This window comes from Quercus lobata, chromosome 4, assembly GCF_001633185.2.
Source record: "Quercus lobata isolate SW786 chromosome 4, ValleyOak3.0 Primary Assembly, whole genome shotgun sequence".
Classification (NCBI taxonomy): domain Eukaryota; kingdom Viridiplantae; phylum Streptophyta; class Magnoliopsida; order Fagales; family Fagaceae; genus Quercus; species Quercus lobata.
This window is the reverse complement of record NC_044907.1, coordinates 40,759,183-40,778,923: the sequence shown is the minus strand read 5'-3', so window position 1 is coordinate 40,778,923 and position 19,741 is coordinate 40,759,183. Positions and strand designations below refer to the sequence as shown.

The following is a 19,741-nucleotide window of genomic DNA, read 5'->3' as shown; positions in this document are numbered from 1 at the left end:
GGTTGGAGGGTGATTTTGGTGGGACTCAAGTTTGTTTTCTTTAGACCCACTATTTGGGGGTTGTTTTCTCCTTGAATTGGGGAAAAAGTGGGCATAGATGAGAAATTACTCATTTGTCCCTATCCCTCCTCTTGAGATTTTTTTTTTCCTTATAAATAATAAACTATTAAATGTTTTATAAGTAATAGTTGCATGAGAGTAAATTTATATAAACACTATTTTCTATCATTTTATTATTTTCTCAATCAAATAAAAAAGTTTTTCATCCTTCTACTTTTTTACATCTATCAAACACACATGTGAGAAAACTAAAATATTTTTTATTCCTTATTTTGTTTTCATTTCTCAACCAAACAAAGCTAATAGTATTTTGGTTGAGATGATTTTGTAGAGGATGAAAAAAAAAGGGAAAATAGGATAGAAAATGGTTGAGAGGGGTATTTGCTTAGAAAGGGAGGGGGGAATGAAAACTGTTGGAGCTCGGCCCGCTTGGATTTTTTCTCCTAGGACCCACCAAAACTTGATCTCCTCAAATTGGGAAGAAAATAAAGGGAAAGTAATAGTTGCAGACCTGCAATCAAATAAATGAAATATCCTCTCCTTTTACCTGCTAGACCTAGTTTTAAACGTGATATTTTCCTGGGCGTGTGATCTATGGGTACACTGCTTTTGGACGTGAATTTTTTTTGTTACTTTTTTTTTAGACATAATTTTTCTTTTTTAATAATTTTGGGTAATTGTTTTTTCTTTTCTTTTTTTCTTTTTTTTGCTTGCCACTTTTTTTCTCAATTGGGCATCATTTTTTAATAAGGGTATATGAATATATTTATATAAACACATTTTTTCCATCCCTTCACTTTTCTACCCTTAACCAAACACAATGAGGAAAACTAAAATCTCTTATATTCTCCTACTTTTCTGTCTTCTTCCCATTTTCTATTCTCCTAACATTTCCATTTCCCCAACTAAATAGACCCTAAGAAACGAGCTACGCATACACCTACATCAGTAAATTGTGTAGTGATACCAATTTTGAATAAAAGGAATAAAGGATCACATAGCTTAGAAAGAAGTTAGAAGCTTTTGAATTTTCGGGATGCAACTAAAAATTTTCAAAATTTAGAAACCAAACTGAAACCCACTAAGATATTTCAAAGAAAAAAAATTATACTTCAGTGTAAATAGGGTATATTATATTATAGAGTGAATTCATAATGAATATGCTTTTACTGAGATTAGCAAAAAGATGGGTAGGAATTTGAAATTTGGCTAGATGTTTGCTCAAATATTATCCAAAATGAAAAAAACAGTATTCAGACTTAGCACGTAAGTACTTTAATTGCTGTCTTTTCGGCCTTTGCTTTATTAGATCAATACAGGTACATTGAACCATGTAAGTTATAACTCTATATTAAATTAAAGAGAATATTTTTTTTTTTTATTTAAAGGATTGCCCTCCAGTTGTGAGATGCTTAATGATCTCTGACTTACAAAGTTTTAAGGTTCTTTGATTATATTAAAATAAAATTGCCAAATTTTCTAATAAAAAATATATAATAATAGATGTGCAAATCACGCAAGATTAGCCTACCATTTAGTCAATGAATATTACAGTCATTCAAAAATTATTAACTAAACATATAAATTGTCTTAGACAATTTTCTCAAAAAAAAAAAAAAAAAATTGTCTTAGACAAGAAGCATATGTTGCGTAATTACCATGTCATAGGACTTATCCCAGTAGATTAGTCAATGCAGACCAGTCATAACACATTCTCAAATTGAGCTGTACATACTTTGTGAACATCCCCCTTAGAAATTTTGTTAACTAATTATTTAATAATTACTTAGTTATTTGAGTCTCCTCATAGAATCTATTTGCTTACCGAGAGCAATCGCAATAGTAGGACAGATGTCATAGGTTAAAATTCATACCAATAAAAAAAAAAGTGTAAGTCAACACTTTTCTAATTTTTTTTTTTAAATAAATGTTATGTCTACAACAATTTCTTAACAAATCCTAAGTGTTAAATTATTACTGGTTGTTACTAGTGAGTAAAAAAGTAATTTCAATAATAGTTCTATATTAAAACCAATAGCAGCTTGTTACCTATAATTTGTTATGAGAATTATCTTGAATGTAGTAATAGCGTATTACTCTTTTTTTAAGAGCAAATAAGGTACATAACATACGAGAAAGTTTAAAAACACAACAAAATGTCAATATTTTTATAATAACCTTATTTTTATTTATGATCAGTCTTGGTCTAATATTTTATTATTTTATTTTATTTTTTTATAACCTATAAGGAACTAATATCTTAACTTTTATAAAAATGTTGTGACAATTGGCTGCATTGATAATAGATAAGAGCATTCACATTAGTCTGTGTATAATAAAAAAAATGTATAAAATTTACACAATTTTACTTAAAAATAACCTACATCAGTTTATGCACAATTGTGTAAATTTACAAATTTACTACAATAACAATGTAAATTTACACTGATACTATTCATTTTTCATTTAAATATTTATTCTTTATTTACATATCTTGAGGATGAAGGAAAATAGTAGATGATAGTTGTTGTGTGCGAAGAAAGAGAAATAAATAAATAAATAATCAAGAAAAATTGATATTTTGATAAAATATAATATAAAATAGATAATTTGTGTGGGATGTTTTATAAATAAAATATGTAGAATAGAAAAAGTATATATTTATACTAAAATAATAAATAAAAAATTTTACACGAGTGATTTTTGGGAACTCATATTATATATTTTTTATTTTATTTTTAAGAAACAGCTTGTAAGTCATAAGTCATAACATATAATACATGTCAGATGTCACTGTATTCTACCAAAAATACATGTCACTGTCAAAGACCCCCAAGAAATAAGTTAGAAGTAGTATAATTATTCCCGGGTCGTAGGGTTGGCCAATTCGGCGGCCTTTTTCTCTTTGAGTTGGACTATCCGCACTTTTTGCCCGCCCGATTCGGGGTTCTGTGGAATGTGGATCAGAGGGGTCAAATCTGTAAAACGCTACATTTCCGCGTGATTGCCATTAATGATTGCGACGGATCTCCCCTTTTATTAAGTGTTTCTGCACTTGAGCCCTTAAATTAACTTCTATTTGTAAAATGTCACTCCTAGATTTAGGGATTTCTTGTTATTTAGTATTTTTTAAAAATAAATTTCACTTTAATTATCACAAAGCAAGTTTACAAACGTATAAACTATAAAGAAGTTTTCTTGGTGAAAAAACATTAAAGTAATATAAAAAAATAAAATTTAAAAATTTAAAAAGCCATAACCTATAAAATATTGATTTTTTTTTTTTTTTTTTTTGAGAATGATAAAATATTGAAAGTTGAAACCATATGCCTTATGAAAATGTTATATCTTTTACGTAACTATATATTCAATATAAATTTCTTCCATAAGATTCTCATAACTGGATAATATATGATGGGTGAAGTCGTCGTTCATTAGACTTGGTAAACAAGTCAAGTTGGATTCCGTCTTAACAATCAAGTATCTATTAAGAGATTTTTCTATAGAAAAAAAGTACCTAATAAGATTTGACTTATTAACTCAATTGAATACGTGTTGAAATAGATATGAATCGGAGTAAATAGGCTATTAATTATATGATCACTATATGACTCGTATTTTTCATATACAATAATAAATAAATAATTTGAACATGTTCTTTTCATCTTGCTTTCAACACAAATAAAAGGGAAAAAAATCATTCAAAATTAAATTTGAAAAATACATAAATATTTAAGGTTTTCAATAGTATATTTTAGAAGTTTACTAGTATGATAATTTCATGAAACTTTAAAAGAACACTTGGATATAGTCCAAAGATCATCCTAAACAACATTTATCTCCTATATATTATTTAAAACATAAGACAAAATTTTGTCTCCTATATGGAAAAAAAAAAAAAAAAAAAAAACTCTCCCAAAGGATTCTTCTTTAAATTTATTTTTAGCTTTCAAACAATGTTTATTGGCCAACTTATTATTATTTTTTTAGTTTTTATTTTTGCATTACCTTTAGAAGGAAAAAAAAAATAAAAAGAAAAAAAGAGCTTTTGATACTCCGGTTGAATATAGAAAAGATTGTAGTTTCAATAATAGCTTCTCCTTAAAAAAAATGTAGGCAATTTCAAATATATTAAGAAAATTTATCTATCTATGTATAATTGGATTAGAATTTTTTAGTGTCCTTTTTTCAATGAGAAATGTTATATCCACAACATTTTCACAACAAATCCAAAGTGGTAGGTTGTTATTAATTGTTATGGATGGGCAAAAAAGTAATTTAAGTTGTGAATTCAAATTTAAACTAATAATAACTTACTGCATGTAATTTGTTGTGAAAATGTTGTGGACGTAACACTTTTCTTTTTCAATACTTCCAAAACTAATTCTATTATTTAAGTGAAAATGATTTAAGTTTAACAATAAGACAAACTGAGGACATAAAGGTATTTGAGAAATTTAAAATTCAAATGCTATAAAATTAACACATGCATTTTGTCCTTTCTATATTTTCAAAACTAATCCTATTATTTCAATTAATGAAAATTTAGTAATTATATAATTTATAATTCAAATTCCATAAAATGAAGTCAAAACTAGGCTTTTTTTAAAATAAATAAATAAAAAGAACATTTGAATATGCACATAACACGTATGGAGATGCTAGCTTTCTATATGATATTATAATGAAATTCACTTTCTAAATGATTCAGATCTTTAAAAAAAATGGATTGGATCCTTTATAATCAATTTCAGATCTTGTAATTGGATTTTAGAAGAAATTAATGTTGCATTTGATTTATATAATACGATCGAACTTTTTTTTATATTAGAAGATAACAGGACCGAACTTGAATCAAATTTAACTTTAAAATGACCTATTAATATCTAATTGTATGTAACGTAATTTACAAAACGAACAGTGATAGGAATGTGTACTTACTATATTGATTGTATGGCTTTATATTCCAAATAGGCTGGCAAAGTTGACAAGGATTGATTTAGCATAATCAACCTACATGTTAATTTTCAATTCACAAATTGGTAAATTATATAAATTTTGCTTAACACTTCATTCTCATGGAATTGATTAATTGAACATCAAACTGAACTTCTGCACTTATTTGAATATATTAACTTTGAAGTGACCCAAAAAATAAAAGTCTCTGAAGGTGTTTAGAAAAACAGCGATTTGTATTCACACTCAATCGCAATTTCAGCCACTAATTTACAAGCTATAAAAACCTATACTTTGTCTTCATGTTTTTTTAAGCATTACCTACCTATGTATTTTTTTAACACTTAGTATACAAGATTAACTAGTGAGTGAGGAGGATGAGCATCTAATAAGATCAATGAGATCAAGTGCATCACTTTCAAAGATAAAAATTTTAAAACCTTCCTCTTTTGTATTACCTTTATTCCAAATTGTTGTTCATATTTAGAAAATTCAACTTTTTAAGAGAATATCATTTAATACATTGTTTGTCAATTAAAAATGTACAAATTTTAAAAGAGAAATGTTATATCCATAATATTTTTACAATACTTTCATAACAAATCCTAAGTAGCATGTTATTACGGGTTGTTATTGTGGGGTAAAAAAGCAATTTTAGTGGTAGCTTCAAATTAAAACCAATAACAACTAAACACCTATAATTTGTTGTGAAAATATTGTGGACGTATCACTTCTCATTTTAAAAACTATCCTTATTAATTCAAGGGAAAATTTAACGATTTTCCTAAAAACATTGATTTAAGAACTATTTTTATAAACATTTTTATGGAAAAATGATAAAGTTATTAATTTTTTTACAACTTTTTATATTTCCCATGAAAGTCGTGTTAAAACTTTCCCAAAATAGTTTATTAATAATTGTTTTAAGGGCACCTATTAATATAACCCTTAATTTAAACTCGAGAAAGAATAATATTGACTTTTTAAATAAAATAAATAGTAAGATAAATTTTTTGTATATTGAGACATTCCTAAATAGAAGAGAGAACCAGAATAGTATAATGCTTAGCTAGAATTATAAGATCTAAGAACAAAAATATAGATAGAAATCCATTTAACAAATTTTAAAGATATCATAAATTCACATCTAAGTATTGTTTTTTCTTTTTCTTTATTCGTATATCATACCTATCTAATCTTAACCGTTCATTTATTATTATAATAATAGAAGTTAAGATTAGGTAGGTATGATACATTTAAAAAAAATTGTGTACTGCTAAATTCTCCATACAAAATGACAAGTGATTTTTTTTTTTTTTTTGATAAGAGACAAGTGATTTTTTAAAAGTAAATTTTCTATTAAAATTGGTGTATAACACTAACCTTAAAGAGTTAAATATGAAAATACAAAACAAGAAAACACAAGAATTTGTGGGACAAAAAGAGTTAAATAGGAGAAAAGCAAGGGGGTCCAAAGTGCAAAATGAGCACTAGAAATAAAATCACTAGTCTGTGCAAGTGTGTGTATCTTTAATTTCACTCGGTTTCTTTCCGCTCTTCCTTTCTCTTATTTTCTTTCTTTCTTTCTTTCTCTCTAGCTTTCCTCCATGTGGCTGTAAAACTAGTCTCTCCACTGCACCTTCCTCGTTACTTCCCACTTCTCATTCTCTCTCTCTCTATTTGAGTCTCCCCCCACCTTTGCTTTGGACTTTGGACCTCAAAAGATTCTTGGGTCAGTTTCTTCTTCATGTGATCGGTGAGTTTTTTTTTTCCTCTAAATATCTACTGTTCTTTGAATATACCCTTTTACTTATTTTGCTTCATGGTGTCATGTAAATCTGGTTTAGGATTGTTGGTTTGTGAATCTGTTTGATTATGAAGTTCAATGGTTGAAGTATAGGCACAAGCTTTTGGTGCAGAGTACTGGGTTTTTTTTTTTTTTTTTTTATAATGATTATGGTTGTGGAATTTGGCTGATATTATGGGATTTGGATGTGAATTTTAGGTTCATGTCATTTCTGTTTCTGGTTTCAGAACATATTCTTGTGAGTTAGTATATTCTTGTGAATTTTTGCTTTTTGGTTATTACTGGTGGCTGAGAAAAATGTAGAAAAGATGGGATAAGAAAAGAGAAGATTGAATTTTTATGACTTTTGTTAGGATTCTAAAAAAAAAAAAAAAAGATAACTTCAATTTAATTGACTTAAATAGTTGAAATAGACCCTTTTTTTTTCCTGGAATAGACCCAGTTCAGTGCATGATTTAAAAAATAAAAAATAAAAAACAGTAAAATTGGATTGATTTTGGATGCATGAAAGTTTTAGATGCCATATATATAAATACACACACATAGATTCCAACATAAACAAAGCAAAGCTAAGACAGTGACAGCTTTTGGTTATTCATTGTTAATCAGATTATTGTTTTGGACTTGTTTATCCAAGAAAATGAAAAATTCTTCTCTCTCTACTTGCTGTGGAAGTCTTGACTTAAGGGCTTGTTAAATCCCTTCAAAGCCAACAAGGAGAGCTGGTTAAAAGAATTGGGATTGTTTCAAAGTTTCTCTGATTTTTTGAGTTTTTTTGTTACAAGAAGCTGATTCTCTTGTTCTCTCAGTTGTTTGTCTTGGCTATTTGGTCATAGTTTAGTTTTTGATATTTAGTCCATAATTGAAATATATGATGGCAGGTTTGGCTTAGAGACTGTGTGTCTCAGATTTTCTGGGGTAAGATATGGTTGTGGAAGGGTGGTTTCGTAGTCTGTGGAAGACTCCACGGAAGCATGAGGCTGGTCCTGGGAAGGCTGTGATTGGAGTGTTAGCATTTGAAGTTGCAAGCTTGATGTCTAAGCTGGTTCATCAATGGCAATCTTTAAGTGATAAGCAAATTTCTAAATTGAGAGAAGAGATCACAAATTCAGTGGGTATAAAGAAGCTTGTCTCGGAAGATGAGGCTTTCATTGGAAGGTTGATATGTGCAGAGATGTTTGAGAACATGGTACATGTGGCAAAATCTGTGGCCAGGATTGGGAAGAAGTGCAGTGATCCTAGTTTGAAGAATTTTGAGCATGATTTTGAGGTTCTAATCAACAGCGGCAATGACACATATGGGTGGGAATTTTCATCGAGGAAGATGGAAAAGAAAGTCAAGAAGATGGAAAGGTTTGTTGCAGCAAATGCAAACTTGTATCAGGAAATGGAGATTTTTTCAGATCTAGAACAGACTCTAAGGAGAATGAAGGCTAATGATGACTCAGATGGTGTACATTTGCTTGAATATCAGAAGAAGGTTACATGGAAACGGCAGGAGGTGAAAAATTTGCAACATATCTCTCTGTGGAACAAGACTTACGATTACACGGTTCGTCTTTTGGCAGGATCTATTTTCACAATATTCAGAAGGATCAAACATGTCTTTGGAATTCAACAGATGGCAGATCTTGACGTCCAACATTCAAGAGATCTGAATTCTGATTATATCCCACGCAGCCAATCAGTTATTGGACTGTTGCAATCTTCAGTTCCTTTTTCCAAGAATGGTCGTTCTAAATTTGCATCAGGTCCCCTTGGGGGGTTTATGGCTAAATCAGGAACAATTTCAAGAAAAAATAAAACCAACTATTTCTACTCAGGCCCTCTCGGTGGCCCAACCACAAAGTCAGGTCCTATTTCTGGAAAGAATAAAAATGTCAGCTTCTATTCAGGCCCTCTTGCAAGTGGAGGAATGACAAAATCAGGTCCAATTTCTGGATCAGATAAAATCAACCAGAAGAAGTGGCAGAGTCATTTGCAGTCACCTTCGACTCATGGAAGGAAACCAACTTCAAAACCAAACCGACTTACTCAAGTTGGACCTTTTAAAGGATGCATGGCTGGAAATAGCTCTCCAGTTGCCAATTGTTATTTAAGTCCGAACTATGTTCAGTCAGGAAATCTGGATGGAGCCAAAGATAGTGATGCAGACATTCTTGCTCCCGGAATAATTGATTGTTCTAATCTATCAGTCTTCAATTCCAAGCGCAAGTTGTTGGATGCTCCACCTGAAACCCTTGGCGGTGTTGCTTTAGCATTGCACTATGCAAATGTTATTATCATAATTGAGAAACTAGCGGCATCTCCACACTTGATTGGTCTTGATGCAAGAGATGACCTGTACAATATGTTACCCATAAGTGTGAGAGCAGCCATTAGAGCAAAGCTGAAGCCAATCTCCAAGAATTTGACTTCATCAGTTTGTGATATGGTTCTTGCAGGAGAGTGGAGCGATGCAATGTCGGGGATATTAGAATGGTTGGCGCCACTTGCTCATAACATGATAAGATGGCAATCTGAGAGGAGTTTTGAGCAGCAGAACTTGGTTTCGAGGACCAATGTTCTCCTGGTACAAACCCTTTACTTTGCAAATCAAGAGAAGACAGAAGCATTAATCACTGAGCTTCTTGTTGGTCTGAATTACGTATGGAGATGCGGTAGAGAAATCAATGCAAAAGCTCTAATGGAGTGTGCTAGCAGTAGAAAATTTGATGAATATTTGGATATGGATAAGTAGCATCATTTCCAGCTCGTGGCAATTAACAACTGAATTCAGAGTCCCTTGCAACTGGCTGGCTTCCAGAGTTACATTGGCAAAGATGGAACTGACTGGCTAGTCCATATGAGGCTTCTCAGGTGTACTGAAAAAACACTTGATCATTTGCTTGGTACAGGAAAGAAAGCCTACCCTACTCCATACATAGTTTAATACCAAAAGGTATTCTTAGCTAGTTAAGGTATTGTTTGAGCCTCCAAACATTCTTTTCCTTTGGTGAGAATTCCTAGCAGCCAAAAAATGGGCTCCTCTATTTACCATAAAGCATAGTTTGTTATTGGTTAAGTCTGAAAGGTGTATTTACTAGAAATACTCTTTTATAGTAATATTGTAAAAGTACATATAAATGGTGTCTTCCTTAGGTAAGACCTCTCAAGGTCAGGCATGTTTCCTTTTTGAGTGGCTATCTGTATTGATGTAATTACTGATGGTGAGTTTTTTATCCCACATTGCAAATGAAAGAGTATTTTACGCAATGTCAGATTCAAATTTTTACTTGCCATAAGCTAGCCTTGTATGTTACCTGGTTAACAAGAAGCAGATTGACTAACAAAGCATAGAACTACATTGAATAAGCGTGTTATTTAGGCAGGCTTTTGTTCATACAAGCTGTCTATTTCCAATATCATACAGATATATACTATATATGTGTTTAACGTTATACATAATTATAGCCAATATATGGTCAAAATTTATGGTGTGACAAAACAATGCTTCTTGAGACTATATCACTTTCATGTTCTGAAGTATTGAGGTTCCTCTCTTCTTGGGAAAGATGGGAGGTCAATTAGCTTGATCATAGTTCTTTGATATTTATGATTACAAGTTCTTACCCTATGAGCCTTATCCACACATTCTTCTTCTCTCAATTACATTAAAAAAGGATTACTAGTATTACCTATACCTTCTTTCTTTTTTTTTGGTGAATCCGGATAGCGTTAACGAGCTGAATCAACAATAACAGAATTCAGAGGACTACGCCTCTCATAATACAGACCCATAGTGTCATAAAACAAAAGCAAATATAAGCTCATAAGCGGACCATCAAAATACATAATATCCTGATCAAGAGTTAGACCTTTTTTGACTAAAGCATCAACACACTTGTTTGCTTCACGGAAGCAATGGCTCATCTTCACTTAAGGAATCTAGTTGACGAGGGTCCAGCAATCTAGTATTACCTTTTCATTCACCCTCACCTGTTTATTTGAACAAGTTTCATTTTATTGCTTGAATTTGAACAATTGACTTTGACACTAAAACAAACAACTAGTGCTTTGAACGATCAACTAGTATTACCTTTTCATTCACCCTCACCTGTTTATTTGAACAAGTTTCATTTTATTGCTTGAATTTGAACAATTGACTTTGACACTAAAACAAACAACTAGTGCTTTGAACGATCAACTAGTGCTACCAATTGGCCCTCTACCGTTAATACATTCAATTATGTATGGTGACGGATTGCAACTTGAAAGAACCAGCTACAATATCTCTCAATCACAATACACAAGTCATTGTATTGTATGGACCAGCTAAACAATATTCCAACCATAATACCGTGTGACGACTGATGTTTGCTTTCTTCTATGATAATATTCTTCAAAATTATTCGTGTGTATGAGGTGATTTATGGTGTATCTTGGACTTTTCAACTTTAATTTTGATAACACATTACAGATTCAATTAGATTACAATGCCATGTAATTTTCCAATCTCAATCTTAATTGAAAAACATAAGCCACTGTCAATTAATTTATGCAAGGTGACGTTTAGTACATGATAATCCATATTTTCCAGCATTCAAATTCCTAGAAATGTAATGCCTATAAATCTGAATTCTTGGGAATATAACTATTTCTATGTTTGGTTTGATTTAGAATCTAATAAAAATTCTGAGAATATGAGATGCTAATATTTGGTTTATTTCTAAGAAATTTATAAAAACTAGTATATAACTCTGTGCATATGTGCGATACATTTATAAACAATCACAAAACATGGCATAAAATTAAACTCCAATTAAAATTCTATTTAGAATTTAATTGAATTTAGACTCTTTGATTTTTGTATCTAATAATTCACTTGACATACAAATTTAAAAATTAGACGAGACACGTGGCGCAAAATTAAACTCCAATTTAGAATTTAATTAGATTTTCTCTTAATTTTGACTATTAATATATATATATATATATACTAGTATTATGCTCGTGCGTTGCACAGCTTAATAAAGAATTATATATAAATTTTAAAAAATATTTTTTTATAATATAATTAAATTTAATAACAAATAAATTAGTAAAAATATTTTAAAAATTACAGCAATTTTTAATTTCTAAAAGCTTTTAGTAGTAAATGGGTCGGGCTTTGCATGGTTTTGGTCATAAACTTATAACATGAATAATTTTATTGAGAAACACTAATTAATGATTGAAGAAAAATGCTATACCTGGTCGGACTAAGAGATTACTTTTACTTATTCAAATGACATTTAAGGTGAAGTAGGGTGAGGAATAACAAATAATAATCATAACATACCGGCATAATAACATTTATATTTAATTATAATGAAACTCTTGCATCTCAAATTGTCAAATTAATATCAACACTAAACATGCTAAGATGTTTATGTTAATTAATGTAAATAAGCATAAAATTAATATCAACATCTAATACCCTACTATTGCATGAATTATGATTAAAATTGACCTAATATTTTTACTTTAACCCCAAGCAATCATCCCGAATTTACAAATTAAAACTACCCAAATTTATAAAATTAAAAAAAAATTGAAAGAAAAATTCACAATAAAACACACATAAATATATAGACACAAAGAAACTCTGAATTCAATCATTACAAATAATATTAATTTCTAAACATTAAAAAAAAATCTGGAATTAGAGTTTTTTTTTTTTATTTGAGAAACACACACACACACATATATGGGGGAAATGGGATGAGATAAGGGAATACACTCACACGCCAACACCAAAACTGCATGCAACAGTTAGTGTCGCGGAGCAAGTGATAAACTCCATCTCAATATCACACCTTACCAATGTGGGATGACTCGACAACACTGAGTATTTTTGACAGCAAGGAGGAGGCAGCGAAGTCCTGGAGATTTCACATCACCTTAAATATCCATTGTTTTTACATCACCCTTTATATATTTTATCAATTTTCTGTCTCCATTCTTTGTGGAGTGATGTTCACTATCATAGTTTTGGATGCTCAAATCTTGGTCTCATGGCTACCTGTGGGATCTACACATATTAGAAAATAGATCTTTCAAAAAGTGAATAAGATTTTTGTTAAAATTAATTTGTTAGTTTTCATGGAAGATATACAATTGATTTTGAAGACCTTAACAAGCATATAAATTAGATCAAAGTTAACAAAAATAACTTAAACAAAAGGTAACTCGTACACAAAATATATTCAGTTTGATGAAAAAAGAAATAAAGAAAGGAATTTTATGAAAAAACAAAAGAAGAAGGCAAATATGTACATGCAAGTTTCATAGGTAAGGTAAGTATGAGAAGGAAAGAATACATCAAGATACCGTACGGTAGGAAAAGGGAAAAATATACCAAACAGTATATATGCCCCCATTTTTATATTAAATAATTTTAAGTTGTGAAGAAGTTGATAACTTAATATGAACAGAAAGAAAAAGAGTTTACGTAATTAAGAAGTTTATGTTAATCACATATTAGTTCTTTTTTTTACTTTATCCCAAAAAAATAATTAATGTTATTAGATTGTTATTACAATTTTATTTTTAGTTTATATTAAAGTTAATAAATATTAGCTATTTTTTTGTTATTTATTCCCAAAGAAAAAAAAAATTGAGAAGAAAAAATAATACTTTTAAATTTGTTATTTTATTATTAGGAAATAAATGATGTAGGATAAATATTTATTCCAAAAAAAAAAAAAACTAATACTAATTTAAGCCGATAAGATTGTTACTTTATAACTTTTTTTTCTAAATAAAGAAGAAATTCATTAGAACAATTATTACATTTATTGTTACTTTATCTTTAATAAAGGCCAAAAACTTTTTATTTTTATCTAAAAACTTATGTGAATGAATTTATTAAAAAATTTTCTGCAAGTAAAGGCAAGCTTGTGGTGCTGGGCTCACGAGTCGGCAGACGCATGGCAATACATAGCTTGCAACCCAGAGAGGCTGAGCAGCCATCGGCTATTGGATCTAATCTGCTGCTTCCCTTTGCAGCAGCTGGGTTGCCTTGCTCTCTGCCTCTGGACCTTCCTCTGTCTCCCTCCTCCTGATTCCTTCTACTCCTACGCCTATTACTCTTCCTCTTCATCTTCTGATGATGATGACGATTCCTCCACTCTCAATTACAACAACGGATAGTATTATCATTCCCATTCAGATTGATACTCTCTCATTGAGATTCATGCACAGTAAGTCTCTCTCTCTCTCTCTCTCTCTCCTGTTCTTTCTTTCAATTTGTTTGTTTTTTTTTTTTTTTTTTTTTTTTTTTTTTTTTTTTTTTTTTTTTTGTCTTTGTAATGTGGTGTTTGTGCTAATTTGCTGCCTGATTAATCTTTTGGTTGACCTTTTTAGCTGAATCATGGGGATATATGAATTGGGTTGTTTGCAAGGTTTTTTTTATTATTTTTTTTAAGCTAAATTATGGGGATATACGAATTGGGTTGGTTGAAAATTTGGTTTTTTAGCTGAAATATGTGGATATACGAATTGGGTTGATTGCAAAATCTTTTCTTTTACAAGTTTGTAATTTTGGGTTTATGAAGACTTGTGATGATCAGAGAGTGGAACTTTGTTTTGGTTGATGTTTTGAGTACTTTGTTTGAATTGATGAATTGGGTTGTCTGGAATAATTAGTGCTGCCCTTCGAAAGTTTGAGATAACAAAGTGTTCCTTTAACTGAGAAAGATGAAATTGAAAGGATCGTGCTGGTGGGAAGCTACACCTTTTGGCAAATTTCAGCTGCCACTTATTGTGGTTCATATTTGCTGCCACTTATTATTAGTTAATACCTAGGTCAACTCTGGAGTAGCTACTATATATATATCCTAGTTGAGGGAACGAAAAAAGGTTGAGGAAGACCAAAAATCACATTAGTAGAAGCAATAAAAAAAATGACATGTTAATTAAAGGAGTAATAGAAAATATGACTTTCAATAGAGTAGAATGGAGGCAAAGAATACATATGATTGATCCTAACTAATAAGTTGAGGATCCATAGCTGACCTCAAAATTTTGGGACTAAGACTTTGTTTGTTGTTGATGTATTTAGTTGCTTTTTAGACCAAAGCATTTATAGGTTTGAACATAGGAATTGTAGAGATTATTGGTAGAAAAGCAATGAGTCTGACATAAAGCAAGCATGTAAATTGCAACATAAGCAAAATCACAATCCAATAGGATGAGTTAGCGGCAAAGATTGTTCAAAGAGAACCACAATGGTGATGTGAGATGATAGTTCATGGTCTTGACAGCAAAGCAAGTCCAGAGAATATTCACTAAATTTGTTCAATGATAAATACTTTTAAGAATCCATTGCCAATAGCTCTAAACTTATTCTTAGGATAAATTGATGAGATAGTTGGGTTTCATGGGGATATGCTTGTCGGTGTTAGGTCAGTTACTGGCATGTTCAGTTGAACTTATGATATTTTACGGATAGAGTAAGGCGTTGGGTTTGCCTTATAAAGCAAATTTTGCTAGCCTAGAAATCTTTTATTGGTAAGAACTAAGATGAGGATGATGCAATGGACAGTTGAAGGTTTAACAGTAGAGAATTTCCATTCTTAAGTAATGGAGGTAGAGCCATTGCAGTGTTTGGGATGTGTGGATCAAGATTTCCACACTAAGTTATTTTCTTCTCTAGCTGATGATTAGCTTCACAGGTTTTCAAGTTTTAAACCTTACAGTTGCGTGCTTAAGTTTTATAATTTGCATACACTGGACTGGTTCCTCAGAGTTCCCTCCAGGGTTGCTGCTGCTTCTAGAAGTGTTGGCTTCTTGTTGGGGAGTTTAGTTAGGGAGAGGTCATGGGAAGGTCACTTTTATAACTTGCCTAATCATTAAGTAACTTAGATGTTTTGCACGTTGATTTTGAAAAAGTGTATGTGTTGAATCATGATTTGACATCTTCATTGGCTTATGGAGTTTAATAATTTTTGTAGGAACTTGCAGGATGGATAGAGATAGATTCTTTGTTTGGATTATTGGCCATGTGATAGAATTGTGGGGGTTGACGGAGAAGTGACCAGGGATCATTGCAAAGCAGGATTAGGCTACTTGTTTACTCACTTTTATGGTCATTGCAGGGTAACAAGGAAATTTTTTCCCAGTATGATAATATAGAGGACCCCACTTATTTTTAAACTCTTTCTCTTTGTATAACAGCAGTTGTGAAGTCTTAGATCTTTGCATCTGATTACTGGATCTATAGAGGTTTTTATATTCATTGCAGGGTGATATATGTGACTTAGATAACACTTGTATAGCATGAATAATTTGTGGTCACATATTTTGTTTGAGGTTGTGTCTTTCGCTTTGTTTATACTTGATGATGTAATGAGTATTTATTTTCCTATAGACAAAAGAATGGTAAGATTCTAAATGACAATTCTACCACTGCTTTTCTGGATTTCATAGCCTCTTTACATATTAGCCCACGAGTCTGAGCCTCTTTTTTAATTTTCAGTGTTATGCTGTTCTTTCTTTTGCATTTATACTTCCCTTTTTTTTTTTTTTTTTGAATTTTAATGCTATCACATTACTAATAAAAATAAAACAAATAAAATAATCTAAATGAGGATTCTGATAGTTTTGAAGAAGTCTGACATAAAGCATGTAAAATTCACCTTTAGAAGTATCAAAATCAATAATGTAATAGATTAATGAGAATGATGGAATTGTGAGATGAGAATTTAAAACCTTGACTTGCCATGTTTATGAAAAATAGAGTGAACTAAACCTTTTATAAAGTAAGGGAGAGCTAATTTTCTTTGTTTAGGACGTGTGCAATAGAGCAACACACTACAAATGTGTGTTGAAGTCTACAGTAGCAGAGGAGAATATTGAACAGTACTGTTACTGGAAGTAGGGTTTTGATGAGGAATAGGATATATGCTGATGTATAGTCGTTGACATGAAATGTATGGTGGCTTTGTAAAACTTAAGAAAAAAAATGGTGAATTCTTTTCTTTCTCCAGTAGAAGCTACAGATATGTATCAAATTAAAAAGAAGTTGCAGATATGTGGGTCTTATTTTCTCTTTGGCTAGATTTAGTGGTTCCAAGAGAAAAGGAAAATGAACAAGACTTAAGATATCCAATTTTCTTGCCAAGGAAATACCATCAAGCTTTACAAAATTAAGAATTTGTAACAACTCATTTTGGTTTTTTTGGTATTGACATACCTGACAGGATTCCTAAGAAATATCAGCAAGACCTTTCTGCTCTTAAAGAGTTAGCTTCTTGTTGAGAAATGTGGGTAGGATACAGCTGGAGGAAGATAGTTGCTCTTCTAATTTGCGTTTTTGCTTAGAAGTTAGATCTCTTTTTTTCCTCTGTATAGAGAAATAGTGCAACTATGCATGATGATCTGATTTCTTAAGGCATTATCTGGTTGAGTACCATAATGTTTGTAGGAACTTGAAGGATAGGAGGTTGATCTCATAACCTCTTGGCCATGTTTAATAGTTGTAGAGTTTAACTTCCAGGTAGGGGTGGCAAATGAGCGGGTTGGGTCATAAATGGGTTGGATCCTAAATGGGTTGGGTATGTAGTTACTTATTTATTCATTTATGACCCGTTTATATATAAATTAATTATCCATTACCCGCCCAACCCATTTAATTAGTAACCCGTTCATTTAACCCAATATGACCCAAATAAATAAATAACTTGTTACTAGATTTTCCCATTAAGTTAGCAACTACAAAATTTCTCATAAACCAAACAAGACCCTTGAAAATCATATTAAAATCTTTTAGCTTTATAACAACATCAACCACTTCATTTTCATTTATTTTCCCAAACTTTCTCACAAACCAAACAGAACTTCTCCTCACCCAGACCAATACCTAGCTAATAAAACAATATTTTCTGTTAAACCCGCTGCCCCAAGAAACCAAAATATTCTTCGGACTTTGTCCCTTACTCCCTTTACACAAAGAACAAATCTCTCTCTCCGATTCGTTATAAGACGAAAAATTAATTATCCGAGTTCAAACGACTCAACGATTCGACTCATCCATGGCTGTCCATTTCAAATTCAAGAATTTATCGGACTAAACTCCATTGATATTGAAGGTCGACCTTCCATTTTGATTCGTGATCTGAAATCCAAGATCATTCGTTACAAGAACCTCGATATCTGCCAAGACTTTGATCTCGTTTTCTTTGATGCCCTTACCAGTCAAGGTCAACTCTCTCTCTCTCTCTCTCATAGCAATCTTTTCGAAATTTTGCAGAATTTGATTTCAAACAATCTTTTCTACTAATCAAACAATCTTTTTTTTTTCTAATTAAACAATATTTTGGTTTCAGGGTCTTAATGTGGGAGGAGTCGCTGGTGGAGGCGCGTGCGTCCCAGATGTGGAGAGTGCGGTCATTGGAGGCGAAGTAGATGTAGTGGGAGTTGGAGCACCAGGCGAGGTCGGAGGCAAAGCAGATGTAGTGGGATTTCTTTTATGTTAAAGTGTTTGGGAAAGTGTTTGGTTAATGAGAAAATCTGAGGGAGAGTGAGACTGAGGACCGAATGTTTAGGCTTAGAAATCTAGAGGATATACTGTTTATTTAGTTTTAGATTTTAGAAGGGTTTAGTGGGTTTATTTAATTTTAAATTTTAGATGGGTTTAGTAGGTATTAGTGAATTTATTTATTTAGACCCATCTAATTAAATAACCAAATGAGTCTTTATCCATTTAACACAAATACTTAAATGGGTTGGGTTAAGACTTATCTAAATAATGTGAGTAATAGATGGGTTCATGGATATGGATAAAAATTGCCACCCCTACTTCCAGGGAACTGGCTAAGATGATTGCAAGGCTAGTCTTGGTTTTATTTTTTCTCTTTTTGATAAATAAAAATTTTATGATGAGAAAGAACTACCTCGTGTATATTAGATCTATACGTAAAGTAGCCTAAAATAATACAACATATATATGGTTGGTCTTTGTTTTCTTGCCTAGTAACTGCTACATATACTTTCTTGGTATTGACAAAAGGCCTTTTACTCTAAGATTATTTTAAAAACCTTTCATCTTGCACTCTTTGTACAACAATAGCTTTAGAGAGCCTTAGGATCCGTTTGGATACAATTTATTTTTGCTGAAACTGAAAACTGAAAATATTGTAGCAAAATAATTTTTAAATAGGTAAATAGTATCATGGGACCCATGAACAATGCCTTTTGTCCCTGTACAGTGCTCACATTTGATGTTACTGTTCATGCATTGAAAAAAAAAAAAAAGGGCAGAAAACGCAAACGTGGGTTTGGAAACACGGATCCAAACCCACACTTAGATCCTTACAAGTGATTATTTGATGATATTTAGGAATCACAATTTTCCAGCTTGGGTTGATGTTTACGAGTCACGTCATGTGCCAGTTTGGATTTGGCGTCTACGTTTTCATTTCAATGTTTTCCTCTTTTTTTTTTTTTTTTTTCATTCATGCGTTTCAAGGGGACAAAATTTACTGTTCACAACTGTAACAGCACTGTTCACGGGACCCACAACCACTTTATTAAAAAAATATATTAAAAATGGGTCCCACTATTCATACATTTAAAAATTATTTTGTTACAGTGTTTTTAATTTTCAGTTTCAGCAAAAATAAGTTCAATCCAAATGAACCCATATTTGCAAAAATTTAATCAGCCTCATCATCATCAGTGACCCATTAGATCCGACCCACTCGTCTGGACCAATCTGACCCGAAGACCTACGGGTGGATTTAACTGCCCAAACAGGTCGGGTGCGGGTCACTTAGAGACAAATTTTCGAGTTTCGGTTCGGTTTCTGGTTCCACAACTCATAACCCGTAGAAACCGACCGACCCGGGAGAAATTTAAAAAGAGGATAAAAATCCAACCGTGAGAAAAAATTTATTT

General features: G+C 31.5%; 1 protein-coding gene and 1 long non-coding RNA gene across 2 annotated transcripts; both read left to right on the top strand.

Annotated features, from left to right (window-relative positions):
* Positions 1-6,528: 6,528 nt before the first annotated feature.
* Positions 6,529-10,078, top strand: LOC115986696. The gene is made up of 2 exons (XM_031109944.1): positions 6,529-6,772; positions 7,705-10,078. Exon 2 carries the CDS (start codon positions 7,749-7,751, stop codon positions 9,561-9,563), a length of 1,815 nt encoding a protein of 604 aa, XP_030965804.1. The 5' UTR covers positions 6,529-6,772; positions 7,705-7,748; the 3' UTR covers positions 9,564-10,078.
* A 3,881-nt stretch (positions 10,079-13,959) lies between these two features.
* LOC115983427 lies at positions 13,960-18,467 on the top strand. Its single transcript, XR_004090054.1, has 2 exons — positions 13,960-14,046; positions 18,172-18,467. It is a non-coding gene; the product is annotated as an uncharacterized LOC115983427 (long non-coding RNA).
* Positions 18,468-19,741: the final 1,274 nt, after the last annotated feature.

Bases quoted from the DNA above. Each gene is read 5' to 3' on its own strand.
- LOC115986696 (XM_031109944.1), top strand. From the start codon at position 7,749: ATGGTTGTGGAAGGGTGGTTTCGTAGTCTGTGGAAGACTCCACGGAAG.